This window comes from Patagioenas fasciata, chromosome 30, assembly GCF_037038585.1.
Source record: "Patagioenas fasciata isolate bPatFas1 chromosome 30, bPatFas1.hap1, whole genome shotgun sequence".
In the NCBI taxonomy this organism is placed as follows: Eukaryota; Metazoa; Chordata; class Aves; order Columbiformes; family Columbidae; genus Patagioenas; species Patagioenas fasciata.
Window position 1 is genome coordinate 3,275,117 of NC_092549.1, and position 22,824 is coordinate 3,297,940.

Here is a 22,824-nt window from a genome sequence, read left to right on the forward strand (position 1 = left end):
CGTGTGCAAGGATGGGCTCCTCAGTGGCCTCGTGCGAGCGTGCAGGAGCACGCGTGAGCATCAGGAGGTCGTGTGAGCACGCGTGAGCGTGCCCAGGCTCGTGTAACCGTGCGTGAGCACGTGGAAGCATCGCAAGATCGTACAAGTGTGCGCGAGCGTTTGTGAGCAGCAGGAGACTGTGCGCGCACGAGCGTGTGCGAGCATGGCCTGGCCTGTGCAAGTGTGCGTGAGCAAGCGTGCGCAAGTGTCGCAAGCTCACGCAAGCGTGCACGAGCGTGTGCAAGCGTCGGGAGATTGTGCAAGCAGGTATGAGCACACAGGAGCATGCACGAGCAAGCTTGTGCAAGCAGTGCAAGATCATGCGAGCGTGCACCATCATGTGCGAGCATGCCCAAGCCTATGCAAGAGTGCACGAGCATGTGCAAGCATGCACAAGCGTATGCAAGCACGCCCAGGCCTGTGCAAGCATGCACGAGCAAGCATGTGCAAGCATTGCAAGATCATGTGAGCGTGCACCAGCGTGTGCAAGCATGCACAAGCAGGCACGAGCACGCCCAGGCCCGTGCAAGCGTGCACAGGCATGTGCAAGCATCTCAAGTTCATGCGGGAATGCACGAGCATGTGCAAGCATGCACGAGCACGCCCAGGCCCGTGCAAGCGTGCACGAGCACGTGCGAGCATCTCAAGATCATGCGAGCATGCACGAGCATGTGCAAGCATGCACAAGCATGCATGAGCACGCCGAAGGCCATGCAAGCGTGCACGAGCATGTGCAAGCATGCACAAGCAGACACGAGCACGTCCAGGCCCGTGCAAGCGTGCACGAGCATGTGTAAGCATCTCAAGATCGTGCGAGCATGCACGAGCACGTGCAAGCACGCACAAGCAGGCACAAGCATGCCCAGGCCTGTGCAAGCATGCACAAGCATGCACAAGCATGTGCAAGCATGCACAAGCACACCCAGGCCTGTGCAAGCATGCATGAGCATGTGCAAGCATCTCAAGATCATGCAAGCATGCACGAGCATGTGCAAGCATACACAAGCAGGCACGAGCACGCCCAGGCCCGTGCAAGCATGCACAAGAATGTGCAAGCACGCACAAGCACGCCCAGGCCTGTGCAAGCGTGCACGAGCATGTGCAAGCATCTCAAGATCATGCGAGCGTGCATGAGCGTGCCCAACACCCACGAGCGCGTCCAGGCCCGTGCAAGCCTGCACGAGCACGTGCGAGCATCGCAAGATCACGCGAGCGTGCACGAGCGCGCCCGGGCCCGCGCGGGCGTGCACGAGTGCACACGCACAAGCATCGCGAGCGTGCACGAGCGCGCACGCCGTGCACGAGCGCGCCGGGGCGTGCCGGGGCGCTCAGCATGGTGCGCACGCGTGCCACCCGCGCCCTGCCCTGCGGTTTCGAGGCGCCGAGCAGCAGGAAGCGCCTCGAGCGCGGCCGCCGCCTTCCTGCGCCGCTGCGGCACCCGGGGCCGCCGCGCTTCCTCTCTCGGGGGGCCCCGTCCCCTCCGGCCACCGCGGCGGTGCCACTGGGGCCATGGGCCGCGTGTGACGCCCCGGACGGGACGGGGGTCCGGCCGCCCCCATGTCGCTGGCGCTGAAGGCGCGGCAGCGGGCGAGGCGCAAGGGCGGCTCCCGCGAGCGGGTGTTCGGCTGCGACCTCCGCGAGCACCTGCAGCAGGCGGGGACGGACGGTGAGTGTCCCCCTGTGTCCCCTTTGTCACCATTGAACCCCCGCCCGGTGCCGCGGGGAGGGGATGGGGGTGACGCGGCCATGCGGTTGCATCACCGGTGGTTGAGTAACTGGTGTGGCCGTGGCACATCCTGGTGAGGCCCCCTGAGATTTGGGGGGGGTCCCGCTGAGATTCGGGGGGTCCCTGCGGCTCGGTGCGGCCCCACTGTGGTTCTGAGGGGATGGAGATGGTGGCTTTGTCCCTTGGTGGTCACAGGAGCTGGAGGTGGCCGGTGCAGCCCATGGGGACACGGTCCCCAGTCCCCATTGTCACCTGTGGCGGGGAGCAGGGCAGGGAGGGGGTGACAGAGGTGACAGCGGTGACAGCGGTGACACTGTCCCGCAGTGCCCCAGGTGCTGAGGAGCTGCACCGAGTTCGTGGAGCAGCACGGGGTGGTCGATGGCATCTACCGGCTCTCGGGCGTCTCCTCCAACATCCAGCGGCTGCGGTGAGGGGGGACAGGGGAGCGATGGAGGGGATGGAGCTGGAGGTGATGGGGATGGAGGTGATGGAGATGGAGATGATGGGGTGGAGATGGTGCGGATGAAGGTGATGTGGATGGAGATGATGGGCATACAGATGATGGGGATACAGATGATGAGGGTGGAGATGACGGAGCTGGAGATGATGGGGGTACAGATGATGGGGATGGAGGTAATGGGGATAAAGATGGTGGGGATACAGATGGTAGGGATACAGATGATGGGGATGGAGCAGGAGCAGTTGCGATGGAGACCAGAGTGATGGGATGGAGCTGGGATGGGGATGATGGAGCAGATGGGGATGGAGATGCTGGGGATGGAGCAGGTGGGATGGAGATGGGAACAACAGGATAGAGATGATGGATCTGGAGATGATGGGGCTGGAGCTGGGGATGATGGAATGGAGATCGGAGTGGTGGGATGAGATGGAGGTGATGGAGCAGATGGAGCTGGAGTAGGTGGGGTGGGGATGGAGGTGGGATGGAGATGATGGAGCTGCAGGTGATGGGGCTGGAGCCAAAGTAGGTGGGATGGAGTTTGGAGGGAGCTGGGATGGAGCTGGAGCCCAGATGGGATCAAACAGGAGGAAAGCAGGAGGGAGATGGGTGGAAAATGGGGATGGGGATGAAGATGGGGATGGGGATGAAGATGAGGATGGGATGGGGATGAGGATGAAGATGAGGACAGGGAAGGGGATGAAGATGAGGATGGAAATGAGGATGGGAATGAGGATGGAGATGGGGATGAGGATGGAGATGGGGATGAGGATGGAGATGGGGATGAGGACGGGGGTGGGGATGAAGATGAGGATGAAGATGAGGATGGGGACAGGGATGGGGATGAAGATGGGGATGAAGATGGGGATGAAGATGAGGGGGGAGCAGACAGGATGAGGGCGCAGGGTGACGGTGCCGGGACCGGAAGGGCGGAGGTGGGGAGGGGACAGGACGGGGACCGTCACAGCCAGCGCAGGACCCGCCCCCGGTGCTGAGGTGGCCGGATTGGGCCCCGTCCCCCCCGTTCTGTCCCCGTGTCCCCCCCGTCCTGTCCCCGTGTCCCCCGCAGCTCCTTCCTTGTTCTTTATTTGCTCTTTCTTCTTCTCTTTCACTCTCCACACTGGGGCTGTCACTGTTCTGCTCTTCTCCGTTCTTGCCTCGAGTGTTTCTTTCTTCCCCTTTTCCCATGTCCCCAACACCCCCAGTGTCCCCTGTGTCCCCAACACCCCCAGTGTCCCCTGTGTCCCCTGTGTCCCCAACACCCCCAGTGTCCCCAGTGTCCCCTGTGTCCCAAACACCCCCAGTGTTCCCAACACCCCCAGTGTCCCCTGTGTCCCCAACACCCACAATGTTCCCAACACCCCCAGTGTCCCCTGTGTCCCCAACACCCACAATGTTCCCAACACCCCCAGTGTCCCCTGTGTCCCCTGTGTCCCCTGTATCCCAAACATCCTCAGCATCCCCTGTGTCCCCAACACCCCCAGTGTTCCCAGCACCCTCAGTGTCCCCAGTGTCCCCTATGTCCCCAACACCCACAGTGTTCCAAACACCCCCAGTGTCCCCAGTGTTCTCAACACCCCCAGTGTCCCCAGTGTCCCCTGTGTCCCAAACACCCCCAGTGTCTCCTATGTCCTCAGTGTCCCAAACATCCCCAGTGCCCCCTGTGTCTGCAGTGTCCCAAACATTCCCAGTGTCCCCAGTGTCCCTATGTCCTCAGTGTCCCCAACAACCCCAGTCTCCCCTGTGTCTCCAGTGTCCCCCACATCCCCAGCATCCCCAGTGTCCCCTGTGTCCTCAGTGCCCTCAACACCCCCAGTATCCCCAACACCCCCAGTGTCCCCTATGGACTCAGTGTCACCCACAGCCCCAGTATCCCCAGTGTCCCCATGTCCTCAGTGTCCCCAACACCCCCAGTGTCCCCTATGTCCTCAGTGTCCCCAACACCCCCAGTGTCCTCAGTGTCCCCAACATCCCCAGTGTCCCTGTGTCTGCAGTGTCCCCAGAGTCCCCTGTGTCCCCAGTGTCCCCCACACCCCCAGTGTCCCCAGTGTCCCCTGTGTCCCCAGTGTCTCCCACACCCCCAGTGTCCCCAGTGTCCCCTGTGTCCCCAGTGTCCCCCACACCCCCAGTGTCCCCAACACTCTCAGTGTCCCCTGTGCCCCCAGTGTCTCCAGTGTCCTCAACACCCCCAGTGTCCCCTGTGTCTGCAGCGTCCCCCACACCCCCAGTGTCCCCACTGTCCCCTGTGTCTGCAGTGTCCCCCACACCCCCAGTGTCCCCAGTGTCCCCTGTGTCCCCAGTGTCCCCCACACCCACAGTGTCCCCAACACTCTCAGTGTCCCCTGTGCCCCCAGTGTCTCCAGTGTCCTCAACACCCCCAGTGTCCTCTGTGTCTGCAGTGTCCCCCACACCCCCAGTGTCCCCAGTGTCCCCTGTGTCTGCAGCGTCCCCCACACCCCCAGTGTCCCCAGTGTCCCCTGTGTCTCCAGTGTCCCCCACACCCCCAGTGTCCCCAGTGTCCCCTGTGTCCCCTGTGTCTCCCACACCCCCAGTGTCCCCAGTGTCCCCTGTGTCCCCAGTGTCCCCCACACCCCCAGTATCCCCAACACTCTCAGTGTCCCCTGTGCCCCCAGTGTCTCCAGTGTCCTCAACACTCCCAATGTCCCCTGTGTCTGCAGCGTCCCCCACACCCCCAGTGTCCCCAGTGTCCCCTGTGTCTGCAGCGTCCCCCACACCCCCAGTGTCCCCAGTGTCTCCAGCGTCCCCAACACCCCCAGTGTTCCCATGCCCCCCATGTTCCCACTTCCCCTGTGTCCCTGCACCACTGACACCCACAGCATCCCCCCGTCCCCACCATCCCCGCATCCCCACCATCCTCCCCATCCCTGCCGCTCTGGTGTCCCTGTCCCCGAGCTGTCCCCTGTCCCGCAGGCAGGAGTTCGAGGGGCCGGGCTGTCCCGACCTGCGCAGGGACATTTACCTGCAGGACATCCACTGCGTCAGCTCCCTGCTCAAGTCCTATTTCCGCGAGCTGCCCAATCCCCTCCTCACCTACCAGCTCTACGACAAATTCGCCGTGAGTGTCCCCCCTCCATGTCCCCCAGTGTCCCCAACCCCGGCTGGCACTTGTCACCCCCGTTGTCCCCCAGGACGCGGTGGCCACGCAGCTGGAGGAGGCTCGGCTGGTGAAGATCAAGGAGGTGCTGAAGGAGCTGCCGCCGCCACACTATAGGTATTGGGGACACGGGGACCCCGGGGTGGTTGTCCCCACCCCGTGGGTGTCACTGTCACCGAGGTGTCCCCGCAGGACGCTGGAGTTCCTGATGCGGCACCTGCTGCTCATGGCGTCGCACAGCGGCCGCACCAACATGCACGCGCGGAACCTGGCGATCGTCTGGGCGCCCAACCTGCTGCGGTGGGACATGGGGACATGGGGGGACATGGGGACATGGGGGGACATGGGGGGCATGGGGGGACACGGGGACATGGGGGGACATGGGGGGACATGGGGGGACACGGGACCTGGCGATCGTCTGAGTGCCCAACCTGCTGCGGTGGGGACACGGGGACATGAGGGAACATGGGGGGCATGGGGGGACATGGGGGGCATGGGGGGACAGGGAACCTGGCGATTGTCTGAGTGCCCAGCCTGCTGTGGTGGGGACATGGGGACATGGGGGGACATGGGGGGACATGGGGGGACATGGTGGGCATGGGGGGACAGGGAACCTGGCAATCGTCTGGGTGCCCAACCTGCTGCGGTGGGGACATGGGGACATGGGGGGACATGGGGGGCATGGGGACACCGGGGGATATGGGGGGGCAGGGAACCTGGCGATCGTCTGAGTGCCCAACCTGCTGCGGTGGGGACACGGGGACATGGGGACACAGGAGGACATGGGGCAAGGGGACCTAGCGATCATGTGGGCCCCAGCCTGCTGCAGTGGGGACAGGGGGACATGGTGACATGGGGGGACAGGGGACCTAGCGATCGTATGGGTCCCCAGCCTGCTGTGGTGGGGACGTGGGGACATGTGGGGACACAATGGGACATGGGGGACAGGGGACCTCTCAATCCTCTGGGCCCCCAATCTGCTGTGGTGGGGACATGGGGACATGGGGGGACATAAGGGGACATGGGGGGACAGGGGACCTGGTGATCGTATGGGTCCCCAGCCTGCTGTGGTTGGGACATGGGGACATCGAGGGACATGGGGGGATACAGAGGGACAGGGGCAAGGGAATGTGCTGGGGGATGGGGGGCCACAGGGGGACGTGTGGGGCTGGGAACACAGGTGACATGCAGCCTCGAGGTGTCCCCAACGTCCGTCCCTGTCCCCGTGTCCCCGCAGGTCGCGGGACATCGAGGTGACGGGGCTGAACGGCACGGCCGCGTTCCTGGAGGTGCGGGTCCAGGCCATCGTGGTGGAGTTTGTCCTCACACACGTCCCCCAGCTCTTTGGGGACGCGCCCCTGCACGGTGGGTGACAGCGGTGTCACCTGACCCCCCTCCTGGTGTCACCCTCGTCCCTGTGTCACCCTGACCCCCATCCTGGTGTCACCATCTCTGTGTCACCCTGAACCCCCTCCTGGTGTCACCCTCATCCCTGTGTCACCCTGACCCCCCTCCTGGTGTCACCCCTGTCCCTGTGTCACCCTGAGCCCACTCCTGGTGTCACCCCTGTCCCTGTGTCACCCTGAGCCCACTCCTGGTGTCACCTACATCCCTGTGTCACCTGATCCCCCTCCTGGTGTCACCCCTGTCCCTGTGTCACCCTGAGCCCACTCCTGGTGTCACCCCTGTCCCTGTGTCACCCTGAGCCCACTCCTGGTGTCACCCCCGTCCCTGTGTCACCCTGACCCCCTCCTGGTGTCATCCACACCCCTGTGTCACCCTGACCCCCATCCTGGTGTCACCCCTGTCCCTGTGTCACCCTGAGCCCCCTTCTGGTGTCATCCACATCCCTGTGTCACCCTGACCCCCCTCCTGGTGTCACCCCCGTCCCTGTGTCACCTGATCCCCCTCCTGGTGTCACCCCCGTCCCTGTGTCACCCTGACCCCCCTCCTGGTGTCACCCCCATCCCTGTGTCACCCTGAGCCCCTGTTCTGGTGTCACCCTGACCCCTCAATCCTGGTGTCACCCTTGCCCCTTTGTCACCCCTGTCCCAGTGTCACCCTCATCCCCCATCCCTGAGTCACCCTGTCCCAATGTCAACCTGTCCCCCCATCTTGGCATCACCCCCCGTCCCTGTGTCACCCTGTCCCAGTGTCACCCTGACCCCCCACCCCTGTGTCACCCTGTCTCCTTGTCACCGTGATCCCCCACCCCTTTGTCACCCTGTCCCTATGTCACCCTGACTCCCTGTCCTGGTGTCACCCCGTGTGCCCCTGACCGCCGTCCCCATGTCCCACAGGCACTGAGTGTCCCCGTCGGTCGCTGCTGCTGCAGGGGGGGGGACAAGGGGACACTCAGCCCCCCCCGTACCACGTCCCGGCCACGCTCAGCCAGGGGGACGGGCCCCCCCCCATCCGGCCCTACCACACCATCATCGAGCTGGGTGACCACAGGTGGGACCCGCTGTCACCTCCGGGACACCTGGGGACACCTCGGGATCCACTGGAACACCCAGGGACACCAGGGACACCCTGGGACACCCCGGGATCCACTGGGACACCCAGGAACACCCGGGGACAGCCAGGGACACCAGAGACCCACTGGGACACCTGGGGACACCCAGGGACACCAGGGACACCCCGGGACCTACTGTGACACCCAGGGACACCTGGGACTCACTGGGACACCCCGGGACACCCTGGGACCGCTGGTGTCCACTGGGACACCCAGGGATACCAGGGACACCAGGGACACTCCGGGATCCACTGGGACACCCAGGGACATCCAGGGGCACCCTGGGACGCACTGGGACACCCAGGGACACCCTGGGACCTCTGGTGTCCACTGGGACACCCAGGGACACCCTGCGATGCACTGGGACACCCAGGGATACCAGGGACACCAGGGACACTCCGGGATCCACTGGGACACCCAGGGACATTCAGGGGCACCCTGGGACGCACTGGGACACCCAGGGACACCAGGGATGCACTGGGACACCCGGGGACACCCATGGACACCCTGGGACCTGCTGTCACCCCCCAGGGACACCTCCGGGGACCCCCTACCTGGGCAGTGCCACACATGAGTGTGGCACGTGCTTGTGCACACACACAAGTGTCCCCCGGTGTCCCCATGTCCCCAGGCGCAAGGGCTCCCTCAAGGCCCGCAACTGGAGATCCATCTTCCACCTGGGCCGCTCCGGCCACGAGCCCAAGCGCAAGCCGGGGAAGGACAAAGGTGGGAGTCTCGGTGTCCTCCGCTGTCCCCCGCTGTCCCCAGACCCGTCCCCGCCGCCACCTTGCATGTCCCCGTTTCCCGTGTCCCTCCCCACAGGTGACAAGTGCGGTGGCCCCAGCCTGCGCCCGGCCAAAAGCATGGACTCGCTCAGCGCTGTCCCCTGCGCCGGTGACAGTGAGGGGACATGTGGGGGACATGGGGACAGGGGGTGGAGGGGACAGGGATGGGATGGAGGGGACAGGGATGGGATGGAGGGGACAGGGATGGGATGGGATGGAGGGGACAGGGATGGAGGGGATGGGGATGAAGGGGACAGGGATGGGATGGAGGGGACAGGGATGGAGGGGACGGGGATGGGATGGAGGGGACAGAGATGGGATGGAGGGGACAAGGATCGGATGGAGGGGACAGCGATGGGATGGAGGGGACAGGGATGGGATGGAGGGGCGGGGATGGGATGGAGGGAACAAGGATGGAGGGGACAGGGATGAAGGGGACAAGGATGGGATAGAGGGGACAGCGATGGGATGGAGGGGACAGGGATGGGATGGAGGGGACAAGGATGGAAGGGACAGTGATGGGACGGAGGGGACAGGGATGGGATGGAGGGGACAGAGATGAAGGGACCAGGGCTGGGTTTGGAGAAGGTGACACAGGGACAGTGTGGGGACAGACACCCCCACGAGCATCACCCGTGTCCCCAGCCTTGATTGTCCCCCTCCTTGGGGAACAGGTGACCCCGGGCTGAGCGTGGCCCGGCCAGCGACGCCGCCACCGCGCCGGGAGAGCTTCGACGCCTGCGCCGCGCCGCGGGGGACAGTGGAGGGGACAGGGGCGGTGACAGCGGCGGTGACAGCGGAGGTGACACCAGCGGGGCCCGATCCGGGGGACGAGAGCACCCCCCCCTGGGGCACCCCCCGTGCCGGCCGGGTCCGCAGCCGCGCCGAGCACCGCGGGGGGGTCCACATCTCGGGTCCCTTCGCTGTCACCGTCCCCTTCCACATCAGCGCCAGCCTGTCCCGCCTGACGAGGGGGCTGCCCTGCCCGGCGCTGGCACCCCCGGCTGGGGACGGTCCCCAGGGAGGGGACAGTGCCCCCGGCAGGGACACCCCCCCAGGCACGGACACCTCCCCAGGAGGGGACGGTCCCCCAGGAGGGGACATCACCGCCAGCCCCCCAGCGCCCACCCGCCGTGACATTGAGTGTCACACTGGTGACACTGAGCACAGCACTGGTGACACTGAGCACAGCACTGGTGACATCCAGCACCGCAGCGGTGAGTGGCGGCCACCGGGACCCTTGGGGTGCCAGGGGGTGACACACGGGCTCAGTGTCCCCACCTCGCCCGCAGGGGAGGGGACAGTAGCCACAGGGACCCTCAGGGTGACACACGGGCTCAGTGTCCCCAACTTGTCCACAGGGGAGGGGACAGTGGCCACAGGGACCCTCAGGGTGACATATGGGCTCAGTGTCCCCAACTTGTCCACAGGGGAGGGGACAGTGGCCAAAGGGACCCTCAGGGTGACATATGGGCTCAGTGTCCCCAACTTGTCCACAGGGGAGGGGACAGCGGCCACAGCACAGACACGACTGTCCCTGGAGCTGCGCGACTCCTTCGCCTTCCTGGACAGCCAGGAGCCCTGGCTGGATGGGGACACCGAGCTGGTGACACCGGCCCTGTCACCGGACGCTGGGGACACCAGGGATGAGGAGCTGTCGACGTGGTCCCTGCTGGACGCTGGGGACATCAGGGACACTGAGGACAGCAGGGACGCGTTCCTGGCCACGGAGGAGGGCATGGAGAGGGGGTTCATGAGCGTGAGTGGCTGTCACCGTCCCCTCGTTTTGGGGACACGGTGGGAGGGAGGGTGGAGGGTCATGGTCACTGTCCCCAGCCGGGGGGATGAGGGGACAGCGTGGGGATGAGGGGACGGAGATGGAGGGGACAGGGATGGACAGGATGGGGATGAACAAGATAGGGAGGGGATGAGGGGTCAGGGATGGAGGGGACAGGGTGGGGATGAGGGGACAGGGATGGACAGGACAGGGATGGAGGGGACAGGGAGGGGATGAGGGGACAGGGATGGACAGGACAGGGATGGAGGGGACAGGGTGGGGATGAGGGGACAGGGATGGACAGGATGGGGATGAACAGGACAGGGTGGGGCTGAGGGGACAGGGATGGAAGGGACAGGGTGGGGATGAGGGGACAGGGATGGACAGGACAGGGATGGAGGGGACAGGGTGGGGATGAGGGGACAGGGATGGACAGGACAGGGATGGAGGGGACAGGGATGGACAGGACAGGGTGGGGATGAGGGGACAGGGATGGAGGGGACAGGGATGTACAGGACAGGGATGGAGGGGACAGGGATGGACAGGACAGGGTGGGGATGAGGGGACAGGGATGGACAGGATGGGGATGGAGGGGACAGGGATGGAGGGGATAGGGATGAGGGGACAGAATAGGAATGGAGGGGCCAGGGATGGAGGGGCCAGGGATGAGGGGACAGGATGGAGCCGGAGGTTCCTCAGCATGGATGTCACCGTCCCGCTGTCCCTGTCCCTGTCCCCAGGCCGGGGAGCCCCCCAGCTACCTGTCCATTGAGGAGTGCATGGACGAGGAGATGTTCTTCATGGCGCCCAGCGGCTGGGACACCGAGGACAGCGCTGGGGACACCAAGGATGGCACCGAGGACAGCGCTGGGGACACGGAAGATGGTGCCAGGGACACCGACTCGGACGACATGTTCCTCAGCGCCCACGACGAGCTCAGCCCGCTGGTGCCACCGGACCAGCCCCTGGATTTGGGGACGGTCACGGAGCCCCCGTCCCAACCTGGTGCTGCTGTCCCCCATGACGTGTCCCCAGAGCCCCAGGATGTGTCCCCATCACCCCTGGATGTGTCCCCATCACCCCTGGATGTGTCCCCAGAGCCCCAGGATGTGTCCCCAGAGCCCCATGACGTGTCCCTAGAGCCCCAGGATGTGTCCCCATCACCCCTGGATGTGTCCCCAGAGCCCCAGGATGTGTCCCTAGAGCCCCAGGACGTGTCCCCAGTACCACAAGAGAAGGATGGTGACAAGGTGCCAGCAGAAGGGGGGACACCAGGCACCGGGCAGGGGGGTGACGGGGAGGGGACCGTGGGTGGTGGCCCTGGGAGAACGGACGTTGAAGAGCATGGGGACACTGAAGAGGTTGGGGACATGGAGGAGGAATGGGACACTGAAGAGGACGGAGGTGGCTCCGGTCGCCCCCCAGCGGGGTCCCCTCCAGCCCCCGCGCCCCCCCAGGAGCCAGCGGAGCCCCCAGAGCATGGGTCTGGCTCCAGGGTTGTCCCCAAGTCTGTCCCTGGGTCTGTCCCCGAGGTTGTCGATGGGTCTGTCCCTGCATCTGTCCCCAGTTCCATCCCTGGGTCTGTCCCTGGGTCTGTCCATGAGGTTGTCGATGGGTCTGTCCCCAAGTCTGTCCCTGGATTTGGCCCCACATCTGTCCCCAGTTGTGTCCCTGGGTCTGTCCCCGGGTCTGCCCATGAGGTTGTCACTGGGTCTGTCCCTGGATTTGTCCCCACATCTGTCCCCAGCTCTGTCCCTGGCTCTGTCCCCGAGCTTGTCCCCAGCTCCATCCCAGGGTCTGTCCCTGGGTCTGTCCCCACATCTGTCCCCAGTTCCATCCCTGGATCTGTCCCTGGGTCTGTCCCCAGGGTTGTCCCCGAGTCTCTCTCTGGATTTGTCCCCAGCTCTGTCCCTGGCTCTGTCCCCGAGCTTGTCCCCAGCTCCATCCCAGGGTCTGTCCCCACATCTGTCCCCAGCTCTGTCCCTGGGTCTGTCCCTGGATTTGTCCCCACATCTGTCCCCAGTTCTGTCCCCGGCTCTGTCCCCAGCTCCGTCCCCAGCTCCGTCCCCAGCTCCATCCCCAGCTCCATCCCCAGCTCCGTCCCCAGCTCCATCCCCAGCTCCGTCCCCAGCTCCGTCCCCAGCTCCATCCCCAGCTCCGTCCCCAGCTCCATCCCCAGCTCCATCCCCAGCTCTGTCCCCAGCTCCGTCCCCAGCTCCGTCCCCAGCTCCATCCCCAGCTCTGTCCCCAGCTCCGTCCCCAGCTCCATCCCCAGCTCCATCCCCAGCTCTGTCCCCAGCTCCATCCCCAGCTCTGTCCCCAGCTCCATCCCCAGCTCCGTCCCCAGCTCCGTCCCCAGCTCCATCCCGGACCTCATCCCCCCGTGTCCCCCCCACCCAGACCACCCCCCCGCCGCCCCCGGCTGCCCCCGGCCCCCCGGCCCGGCGCTGCGCGGCGATGGCAGCGCCCCGGCCCGGCTGGCGGCACGCAGGGTGCGGGTGCAGCACGTCCGCTCCGTGCCCGTCGTGCCCCCCAAGCCCCAATTCGCCAGGGCCCCCTGCGCCCCCCTCGCCGTGGACGCTGCCCCCGGGGCCGGGACGCGACGGGCGGGCTGGCGGGAGAGCGGCGGCGGCTCCTTGGACGCGGCGTTGGGCGCCGAGCAACCGGTGCCGGTGCCCGTGAGGAGGATCCAGACGTACGGGGGGGAGGAACCGGCGGCCGCCATGCACCAGGTCCGGCCCTTCCACAGGGGCCCGCGGAGGCCGCGGCCGCTCAGCTGCGCTCAGCTGGGCACTGAGGGGACAACGGGGGAGCGCTGAGCACTGGGGACGAGGGGTTGGTGACATTTGTGCGACAACGGGGACAATAAAGGCGCTGGGCTTTGTCACTGAGGCCTCATTTCACGCAACATGGCGACGCCCAGGGTGGCTTCAAAGCACTGGTGCTGCGGGAGGGTTTCTGTGTAGCACGCCGAGCGTGGCCGGGGCGGGGAGCAGGGCACGGGGTTTCTCCCCCCGTGGCCGCGGTACTGGCGGGCCGGGGTAGTTTTCACGAGTGGGGTGCGAGGCGCGGGGAGCCATGCCCGCCTCCAAGATGGCGCCGCCCTCACGCAAGATGGCGGCCAGGCGGAAGCGCCGCGCTTCGCCGTCTAAGATGGCGCCCGCGGGGGCCGGCACGCCCTGAGATGGCGCCGGCGGGGAGGGGCGGGGAGGCCGTGCCCGGCGTCAAGATGGCGGCGGTGGCGGCGCAGCTCTACGCGGCGCCCCTGCCCAAAGATGGCGGCGAAGGGGGCGGGTGCGCAAGGGGGAGGGGGGACCCGCTTCCGCCCGCACCCGCCATGGCGGCGCGGCGGCGCCGTGCGCATGTGCGGGGCTCCATGGCGAGACAAGGGGCCGAGCGCGCGCAGGGCGGCCCGGTGTGGCGAGGTAACGGCGGGGGGGGGGGACACCGGGCCGGGCGGGGGCGGCGGCGGCACCGGGCCGGACACACAACCCCCCGCCCCGGCCCGCGGGCTCAGCCCCGGGCCCCGCCGCCGCCGCCGGGAGGTGCGGGCCCGGCCGCGGCCCCTGGGCCCAGCCGGCGGGGTGCGGGTTCCCCCTCCCGGGATCCGCCGCTTCCCCTCGGGTTTGTCACCCCCTTCCCGGGTTGGCACCGCCGCCCCCGCGCTGTCACCCCCGCACGGGGGTTCAACCGGAGCCTGACACCGCGTTCCGGGGGGAGCGGAGCCGCTCGGGGGGGACGCGGGGCCGTGAGCGGGGGTAGCGCGGCACTGAGCGCTGGTGGCGGTGTCCCCGGTGCCGGCGGTGACAGCGGAGCGCGGTCGCCGTTTTGGGGTGACGCGGCCACACGGGGTCACCGGGGGGTCTGTGGCACCAGCCGGACCCCAAACCGTCCCCCCCGGTGGCTTTGGGGACAGCTGTGTCACCCGGGATGTGGCAGCGGAACGGGGGAGACGCCCCGAAGCGGCGCCCGTGGTGCTGCCGCGGTGCCACCGGCACCGGGTTTGGTGTCTCCGCGGTGGCTTCGTCCCCGTCATGGTGCCCCGGGGGTGTCCCCCGGTGTTGGTGACAGCGGGGAGTGCGTCACCCCCGGGGAGGATGAGGATGAAGATGGGGAGGGGACAATGAGGATGAGGAGGGGGGGAAGATGATGAGGAGGATGAGGGGAGGAAGAGGATGAGGGGAGCAAGGCCACTGTCCCTCACCCCCTTTGTCCCCCCAGGGCTGTGAAGGCCGAGGCTCCTCCGCGACGTCCCCGCTGATGCCCGAGGGAGCGGAGCGATGAAGGGGTGAGTGCGGGACCCCCCGGACCCCCCCCCGAACTCCAGGGTGCCGGTGACAGGGGGACATCCCGGGGGTCCCTGTCCCACCCTCACCCCCTCCCCTGGCAGGCAGCAGAAAGCAGCCGAGACGGAAGAGGGGACGGTGCAGATCCAGGAAGGTGAGCGGGGACCCCGCGGTGGTTTTGGGGGTCCCTGGATTGGGGGGGCGGGGCTCGGGGTGCCTCCCGTTCAGTCCCAGCGCTGGGTGCGCTCTGGCTGGGCTGACACCAAACACTGTCCTTGTCACCGAGTGAGTGGGACATGGCTCTGACCCAACCCCGGGGGACCCCTCCCCATCACCATGTGTCCCCCATCCTCATCATGGTGTCCCCCTCCCCGTCGTTGTGTGTCCCCCTCCCCATCACCATATGTCCCCCATCCTCATCATGGTGTCCCCCTCCCCGTCGTTGTGTGTCCCCCTCCCCATCACCATGTGTCCCCCATCCTCATCATGGTGTCCTCCTCCCCGTCGTTGTGTGTCCCCCTCCCCATCATGGTGTCCCCCTCCCCATCATGGTGTCCCCCTCCCCATCATGGTGTCCCCCTCCCCATCACGGTGTCCCACTCCCCATCGTGGCGTGTCCCCCTCCCTGTCACCATGTGTCCCCCATCCTCATCATGGTGTCCCCCTCCCCATCACCATGTGTCCCCCATCCTCATCATGATGTCCCCTTCCCCATCGTTGTGTGTCCCCCTCCCTGTCACCATGTGTCCCCCATCCTCATCATGGTGTCCCTCTCCCTGTCACCATGTGTCCCCCATCCTCATCATGATGTCCCCTTCCCCGTCGTTGTGTGTCCCCCTCCCTGTCACCATGTGTCCCCCATCCTCATCATGGTGTCCCCCTCCCTGTCACCATGTGCCCCCATCCTCATCATGGTGTCCCCCTCCCCGTCGTGGCGTGTCCCCCTCCCCATCACCATGTGTCCCCCATCCTCATCGTGGTGTCCCCCTCCCCGTCGTTGTATGTCCCCCTCCCCATCATCATGGTGTCCCCCTTCCCGTCACCATGTGTCCCCCTCCCTGTCGTGGCGTGTCCCCCTCCCTGTCACGATGTGTCCCCCATCCTCATCATGGTGTCCCCCTCCCTGTCACCGTGTGTCCCCCTCCCTGTCACCGTGTGTCCCCCTCCCCGTCACCGTGTGTCCCCCTCCCCGTCGTGGCGTGTCCCCCTCCCCGTCACCATGTGTCCCCCATCCTCATCATGGTGTCCCCCTCCCCGTCACTGTGTGTCCCCCATCCTCATCATGGTGTCCCCCTCCCCGTCACTGTGTGTCCCCCATCCTCATCATGGTGTCCCCCTCCCCGTCATGGCGTGTCCCCCCCTCGCCTCAAGGTGCAGTGGCCACCGGGGAGGACCCCACCAGCATCGCCATTGCCAGCATCCAGTCGGCCACCACCTTCCCAGACCCCAACATCAAGTATGTCTTCCGCACAGAGAACGGCGGGACGCAGGTACGGGGGGGTCCGGGGTGGGGGTTTTGGGGGGACACCACATCGGGGGGTGACCAGAGCCACGTCCCTGTGCGCAGCTGATGTACCGCGTGATCCAAGTGGCAGACGGACAGCTGGACGGACAGACGGAGGGCGCGGGCGCCATCAGCGGTTACCCCGCCGCTCAGTCCATGACACAGGTGGGTGTTGGTGGCGTTTGGCGGCGCGGGGTCCCCCCCGGCACCCCCGTGCCACCACTGTGTGTCCCCTCTGTCCCCCAGGCCGTCATTCAGGGCGCCTTCACCAGCGAGGACGCGGTGGAGACGGAGGCGGCGGCCACCGAGACCCACTACACCTATTTCCCCACCGCCGCCGTGGCCGACGCCGGCAGCTCCGCCGGCGCGGGGACCGCGGCCACCGCCGTCGTCACCACGCAGAGCTCGGAGGCGCTTCTGGGGCAACCCACCCCCACAGGTACCGAGGGGGGACACTGGGGGGGTGACAACCCGCGGGACCCCCAACTGCTCACAGCTCTGACCCCCTTTGTCATTTTGTGCCGTTCAGGGCAATTCTTCGTGATGATGTCGCCGCAGGAGGTGCTGCAGGGGGGGGCGCAAAGGTCCATCACCCCCCGTGCGCACCCCTACTCCCCGTGAGTGCCAAAACCACCCCCCCGGTGTCCCCCCCGGTGCAAAGTGGGGGGCGTCCCCTGTGCCATCGTGGGGATCCCCGCTGCTGTCACCGGGACTGATGCCATCGCTCTCCCCCCAGGAAATCGGAGGCCCCGCGGGCCACCCGGGACGAGAAGCGCCGGGCGCAGCACAATGAAGGTACCGGGGGGGTCACGGGGGGGTGCAGGGCTGTCCCTGGTCACCATGGTTGTCCCCAGTCACCGCGATTGTCCCCGGTGACCACGATCGGGTCAAAAAATCACCCACATCGCAAAACTCTCGTCGGTTGAAGACCAAACCTCGTTTGGGCGAGCTGTAATTAGATGCAGATTAAGGGTTGTTCTTGGGGGGGTCCTGCCATGGGTCTCAGACTCTGCTGACCCCCCCATGTGTCCCCCCCACCAAAGTGGAGCGTCGGCGCCGGGACAAGATCAACAACTGGATCGTGCAGCTCTCCAAGATCATCCCTGACTGCTCCATGGAGAACACCAAGTCGGGGCAGGTGGGGACCCCCCAAAAGGGGTACGGGGGTGGCTCCCCGGTGGGTCCGTGCCCCCCCGTGACCCCCGTGTCCCCCCCACCAGAGCAAGGGCGGCATCCTCTCCAAAGCTTGCGACTACATCCAGGAGCTGCGGCAGAGCAACCACCGCCTGTCCGAGGAGCTGCAGGGCCTGGACCAGCTGCAGATGGACAACGAGGTGCTGCGGCAGCAGGTGACAAAACGGGGGGGCTCCCTGAGTGGGGGGGTGTGTGTGTGGGGGGGTCACACTTGTTCTCACCCCCTTTCCCCCCCCTTCACGGTGCCAGGTGGAGGATCTGAAGAACAAGAACCTGATCCTGCGGGCGCAGCTGCGCCAGCACGGCGTGGAGATCGTCATCAAGAACGACAGCCACTGATGGGGACAGGGGGACAGGGGGGGCCGGGGTGTGTCCCCCCCGTGCCGCACACCCCCCCGCAGCCAACACCTCTCCGGCGCCACACCAGGACCCCCCCGTTTGGTTTGTGTCCCCCCCACCCCACCCCTCACCCACCCTTTTTCCCCATCCCCCCCCCTCAACCTGGGGTGTCACTGTGTCCCCATCGTCTCTCTCACGTGTCCCCCCCTCCACGCTTCGTGCACACGCTCTCGGCCAGGGGGGCGGCCCCCCCAGCACTGCCTCTGCGCCCCCAACCTGCAGGGACCCCACGGAACCCCCCCCAGACCCGCGGGGACCCCACGCAGCCCCTCGCCCTCCCAATGGGGGTTCGGGGGGCCCGGGTGGGGGGGTGCAGCTCCCCGCTCCCCCCCCCACCTGCTGCGGCTGGCCCGGCCCAGCACGGCCGGACTTTTTTTTTTTTTTAAACTCTCTGAATTTAAGAAAAAAACAACAAAAAAAAAGCAAAAAAAAATAAATAAAAATAGTGATTTGTTTTTCCAGGTCCTACAGTTTCTTCCCCTCCTGCTCACCCCCCCCGCCCCCCAGCCTCACAGCAGCTTCCAGGGTCCCCTCATTCCTGCCTGAGCCCCCCCGGGATGGGACTTTGTGTCCCTGTGATGTCACTATGCCATCAGGGTCTGGCATTGCTGCACCATGGTGGCTCTGGGGGTGAACTGGGAGCAACTGGGGTGAACTGGGGGTTACTGGGAGGCCTCTAGGACCCGAGGAGGCCGCAGGCCCCGTCGCTATGGCAACGCCCGGGTCCCCGCCCGACGGCCTCCACGAGGGGCGCAAAGCGCGCCCATTGGCTAGAAGTTCAAGCGCCCTCTCTGATTGGCCGGGAGGCCTCGCCCTCTCCACACCTGTCTCCTGCGCGGCCCCTTCGCTCCAGCCAATCAAGCCGGAGCTGTGTGAGTCGAGCCAGCCACTCACTGCAGAGGGGTGTGGTCTCTCCTTGGCGAGACAGCCGCCGCGGCCAATGGAGCCGAGGGAGGGGCGGGGTTTTCTAGCACCTGGCGGAGGGGCGTTGCCGGGTTGGCCCGGCCCCAAGGTGGGCGGTCCCGGTGGGCGGGGCCTACCTGGGCGGGACCGCACCTGGAGCGGGCGGGTCGCGCAGTGCGGCGGCGGCCATGGCGGGAGCGGCGCGGCGGGGCGGCCCCGGGGCCCGGGCCTGGACCCTGCGGCTGCTGCTCGCAGCGGCGGTCGGTGAGTCCCCGGGAAGGGCGGGGTTGCGACCGGCCACGCGGTGCCCGAACAATGGCCCGTGCGTGGGGCACCGCCGGTACCGGGGAAGCGGCGGGGGTTCCCCCGGGGTGGTGCCGGTGACCGGCGCTGTGCCGGTAACCGGGGCGTGGCGGTGTTACCGCCAGGGGCGGGGTTGTTGTCCGGGGACGGCGGCGCCTTCCCGATACCGGCGGCGGGTCCCCGGTGCCAACGCCGTCCCCGGGGGTCCCGCGGGGGGGAGGTCACGGCGGGGCCCCGGTGCCGCCGCTCACCGCGATAACGGGCTATTAATAACCCGGCGGCGCCCGCCCGCCCCGGGGAGCCCCGTTAGCACCGAACCGCCATGCGGTCCCGGGGCCGCCCCCGGTTTACGGTTGTTTTTGTGGGTGCACAAGAGCTTCGCCACCCGCGTCTCCCCCTCCGCAGCCCGGGCGGGGGTTGTGCCGCTGCCGCCGAGCCCGTTACCGACTCCCGGTACCGGGGAGGGGGTTCGGGGCACCGGGGGGAGGGACCGGGCGCGGGGAGCAGATTCGGCCGCACTTCCCGGGGCCGGAAACCGGGTGAGGCCAAAACATCCCGGCCGGGGCTGGCGGGTTTCCTGGGCTGGTCCTGTCCCGGTGTCCCCGGTGTCTCCGGTGTCCCCGGTTTCCCCGGTGTTCCCGGTGTCCCCGTCCCGCTGCCCCGGGGCCGCTGTCGGGCCGTGTCTCCCCCGCCCCGGGTTAATGAGTAGCCGGCGCTCCCAAAGGCCAAAGTGACGGTGGTGGCTTTCCTGTCCCCGTTGTCACTTCCCCTCCATTGTGCTGGGACAATCCCGGGTTTGGGATTAACCCGATCCTGCCTGATTTCCACCCAGAATGGGGACCCATGTGATGGTCCCTGGGGTCTGGGGCTGTCACCTCCCTGGGGTTTGGGACTGTCACCTCCATGGGGCTGGGGGTGTCACTTTGCAGGGTCTGGGGGTGTCACCTCCCTGTGGTTTGAGGTGTCACCTCCTGCTGCATCTGCCCCAAATCCCCAAAACCCTTGTCCCAGCCAGGGTGTCAGGGGGGTCCTGGCTGTCACCGTGTCACCGGTGCTGGGGAGCGGTGCCAGCCCCTATGCCTGGGGACACCAGACACCCCATTTCCCCCTCATTTCACCCCAAAAATCGCTGTTTTCTGCTGACACCCACCCACGTTTCTCTCAGTGGCGTTTCAGGGTGCAAACGTGCAGGTGGCTCAGGGACGAGGCCACCACCCGGTCACCGGCCCCGGGGCCACGGTGACAACGCGTGGGGACGCCGGGGGTGTCACGTGCGCGGGGCGTTGCGAAACCGGGCGCTTTTGTGCGAAACCGGGAGGAACGGGGCAGGGCGGGGGAAACGTGACGGTGACGGTGGCGGGAGCGGCAGGACGGGATTTTCCGGCTCTCTCCGCCGTGACGCACCGCGCGGCACGAGTGTCACCCGTGCCCTGGGGACCATCACCTCCGGGCTCCCGCTGACCCCCCCGGTGCACCAAATCTTGTCACCAGCGTCTCTCACCATGTCCTTTCCCCCCGCAGTGGCCTTGGCAGGAGCTCAGGTCACCTCCGAGACCAAAGAAGTCCCTGAGCATGACAGTAAGTGACCGTCCCCTGTCCCCCGGGGCTGCCAGTGGGGGGTCCCGCTTGGGGGTGTCCCCAACCACAGTGTCCTTGTCCCCACAGCCGCCAACATCCCTTGCTCAGCATATAAGTCCAGCTGGGGCAACCCCCGCATTGAGTGGAAGTTCCAAAAAGGCTCCACGCTCGTGCTCTTCTACTACGGGGGGGAGCTGACAGGTACACCCCCCCCATCCCCACGATGTCCCCTGCGTGTCCCCAACCTGCGCCAGCGCCGCGTCCCCTTGTCCCCGCAGAGCCGTACCGGGACCGGGTGACATTCTCGCGCACCAGCATCCAGCTGAGCGCGGTGACGCGCGAGGACACCGGGCGCTACATCTGCGAGGTGGTGGGGTCCGGCAGCCAGATCGCCAAGTCCGAGGTCAACCTCATCGTCCAAGGTGTGTGTGTGTGTGTCCCTCCTCGGGTGGCTTTGCTGTCCCCCCACCTTGTCCTCATTGTCCCCGCCGCGGCGTGGGACGGCTGGTTGGATGGGGGTGCTCACCGGCGCCCTGTCCCGCAGTGCCACCGTCCACGCCGGTGGCCCATGTCCCCACCTCGGCCACCATCGGCAGCCGCGCCGTCCTGCGCTGCACCGAGACCGAGGGGTCGCCGCCCCCCACATTCCGCTGGTACAAGGATGGGATGGTGATGCCTTCGGACCCCAAATCCAGCCCCACCTTCCGCAACTCATCCTACAGCTTGGACTCCACCACCGGAGAGCTGGTGAGTGCTGGGGGTCACATTGGGGGGGACACCGACCTGGGGACACCCCAGCTTGTGCTCACCCCCCCTTCCCGCAGGTGTTCCAGCCCCTCAGCGCCTTTGACAGCGGGGAATATTATTGCGAGGCCACCAACAGCGTGGGGCCCCCCCAGAAATCCAGCACCATCCGCATGGAAGCCAGTAAGGGACAGGGGGGGACAGCGGGTGACACGTGTGTCCCCCCTGCTGTGGGGCTGCGCTGTGCTCTGCCCACCCTGGGCAGGTCACGTTTAGGTGACCCCTTGGCCCTCCCAAGTTAATTAACGGTGATGTTAATTAACAGTGACATTAACAAACCCTGGGTTGGTGCTTTGGGAGTGAGGGGGTTAAATTGGGCGGCCCCCCCCGAACTGGGGCTTTGTTGCTGGGGTTTGGCTCAGGCACGGGGGGTCTGGCCCCCCCGGTGTTGTCCCCGATGTCCCCAGTGTCCCCCTTTTCCAGGCGAGGTCAACGTGGGCGGCATCGTGGCGGCGGTCGTGGTGCTGCTGATGGTGCTGGGCCTGGTGGCCTTTGGCGTCTGGTTCGCCTACAGCCGCGGCTTCTTCAGCAGTGAGTGACCCCCCCCAGGCCCCCCCGGGACCCCCACACCCCCCACACCCCAAAAAACCCCATCTTGTTCCTTTTGTTTCAGAGAGAAAAGAGTAAGTGACGCCGTGGCGCTGCTGCCTCTTCCTCCTCCAGTGGGAACACGGGGGCTTTGTCCCCCTCTGTGTCCCCTCCCCGGGCTGGGACGGTGCCTGGGGTGTCCCCAGGTGCTGGGGTGGGGACATGGGGACAGCGTTTGCGTGTCCTGACGCCGTTGTTTTCCGCAGCACCAGCAGCAAGAAGGTGATTTACAGCCAACCCTCGCAGCGCACCGACGTGAGTACGGTGTCACCTCCCTGCCACTGTCACCTCCCAGGGGGGTGTGTGACACTGGGCTCCTTCCCCACGGATCCCAAAAGGATCCCCCCCATCCCCAGCGTCCCTTGTCCCCAATGTCCCTGTCCTGGGGACAGCGGCACAGCCAACCCGTGTCCCCCATTAACGTCACCTTTGTCCCCACAGGGCGAGTTCAAGCAGACATCGTCCTTCCTGGTGTGACCCCCACCCTGTGTAAATGTCCCCAATTCTGTCCCCACGTCCCTGTTTCCCCCATTTTAATGATTATTTTTTTAAGTCTCAGCCGGTGCCTTCGCAGCCCCTCAGGGCTTTATTTTTGGGGGGGGTCTCATGTCTCCTCCCCAGCAGGACATGGGTCGTGACCCCACGCTTGGGGACATCACCATGTCCCCAAGTAGGGGAACAGGTCTGTAGGGGGGGCTGGTGTCACCCGACCCCCCCTCCCCAGCCATCCTGGGTCCTACTGGTCCCAGTTGCCCCCCTGTACTGGGGGGCAGCAGCTGCTGGAAATAAATGTGTCCTTGTACTGAGCGGTGTCTGTTCGGGGGGGGACACACGTGGGGGACCCTGGGGAC

The 22,824-nt window shown here is 66.5% G+C and overlaps 3 protein-coding genes across 5 annotated transcripts; all 3 read left to right on the top strand.

The window, feature by feature from the left end:
- Nucleotides 1-1,425: 1,425 nt before the first annotated feature.
- On the top strand, nt 1,426-13,271 carry ARHGAP30 (Rho GTPase activating protein 30). Of its 2 annotated transcripts, none has more exons than XM_071800434.1 (12): nt 1,426-1,705; nt 2,090-2,192; nt 5,154-5,298; nt 5,372-5,454; nt 5,530-5,637; nt 6,575-6,702; nt 7,638-7,791; nt 8,484-8,578; nt 8,675-8,752; nt 9,312-9,854; nt 10,137-10,396; nt 11,155-13,271. In XM_071800434.1, exons 1-12 carry the CDS (start codon nt 1,597-1,599, stop codon nt 13,231-13,233), a joined length of 3,885 nt encoding a protein of 1,294 aa, XP_071656535.1. In that variant the 5' UTR covers nt 1,426-1,596; the 3' UTR covers nt 13,234-13,271. The 2 variants fall into 2 exon arrangements, with proteins under 2 accessions (XP_071656535.1, XP_071656534.1); XM_071800433.1 differs by having other exon boundaries at nt 1,453-1,705; nt 8,675-8,746.
- A 451-nt stretch (nt 13,272-13,722) lies between these two features.
- Nucleotides 13,723-18,255, top strand: USF1 (upstream transcription factor 1). Of its 2 annotated transcripts, none has more exons than XM_065857655.2 (11): nt 13,723-13,839; nt 14,636-14,702; nt 14,805-14,854; nt 16,072-16,190; nt 16,268-16,369; nt 16,451-16,643; nt 16,734-16,821; nt 16,941-16,999; nt 17,248-17,342; nt 17,425-17,553; nt 17,648-18,255. In XM_065857655.2, exons 2-11 carry the CDS (start codon nt 14,695-14,697, stop codon nt 17,735-17,737), a joined length of 933 nt encoding a protein of 310 aa, XP_065713727.1. In that variant the 5' UTR covers nt 13,723-13,839; nt 14,636-14,694; the 3' UTR covers nt 17,738-18,255. The 2 variants fall into 2 exon arrangements, with proteins under 2 accessions (XP_065713727.1, XP_065713728.1); XM_065857656.2 differs by having other exon boundaries at nt 16,078-16,190.
- A 555-nt stretch (nt 18,256-18,810) lies between these two features.
- Nucleotides 18,811-22,775, top strand: F11R (F11 receptor). Its single transcript, XM_065857722.2, has 10 exons — nt 18,811-18,964; nt 20,525-20,581; nt 20,669-20,782; nt 20,860-21,003; nt 21,126-21,328; nt 21,406-21,508; nt 21,809-21,913; nt 21,999-22,008; nt 22,180-22,228; nt 22,415-22,775. The coding sequence occupies exons 1-10, from the start codon at nt 18,889-18,891 to the stop codon at nt 22,448-22,450; spliced, it is 897 nt and encodes a 298-aa protein (XP_065713794.1). The 5' UTR covers nt 18,811-18,888; the 3' UTR covers nt 22,451-22,775.
- The last annotated feature ends 49 nt before the right edge of the window (nt 22,776-22,824 follow it).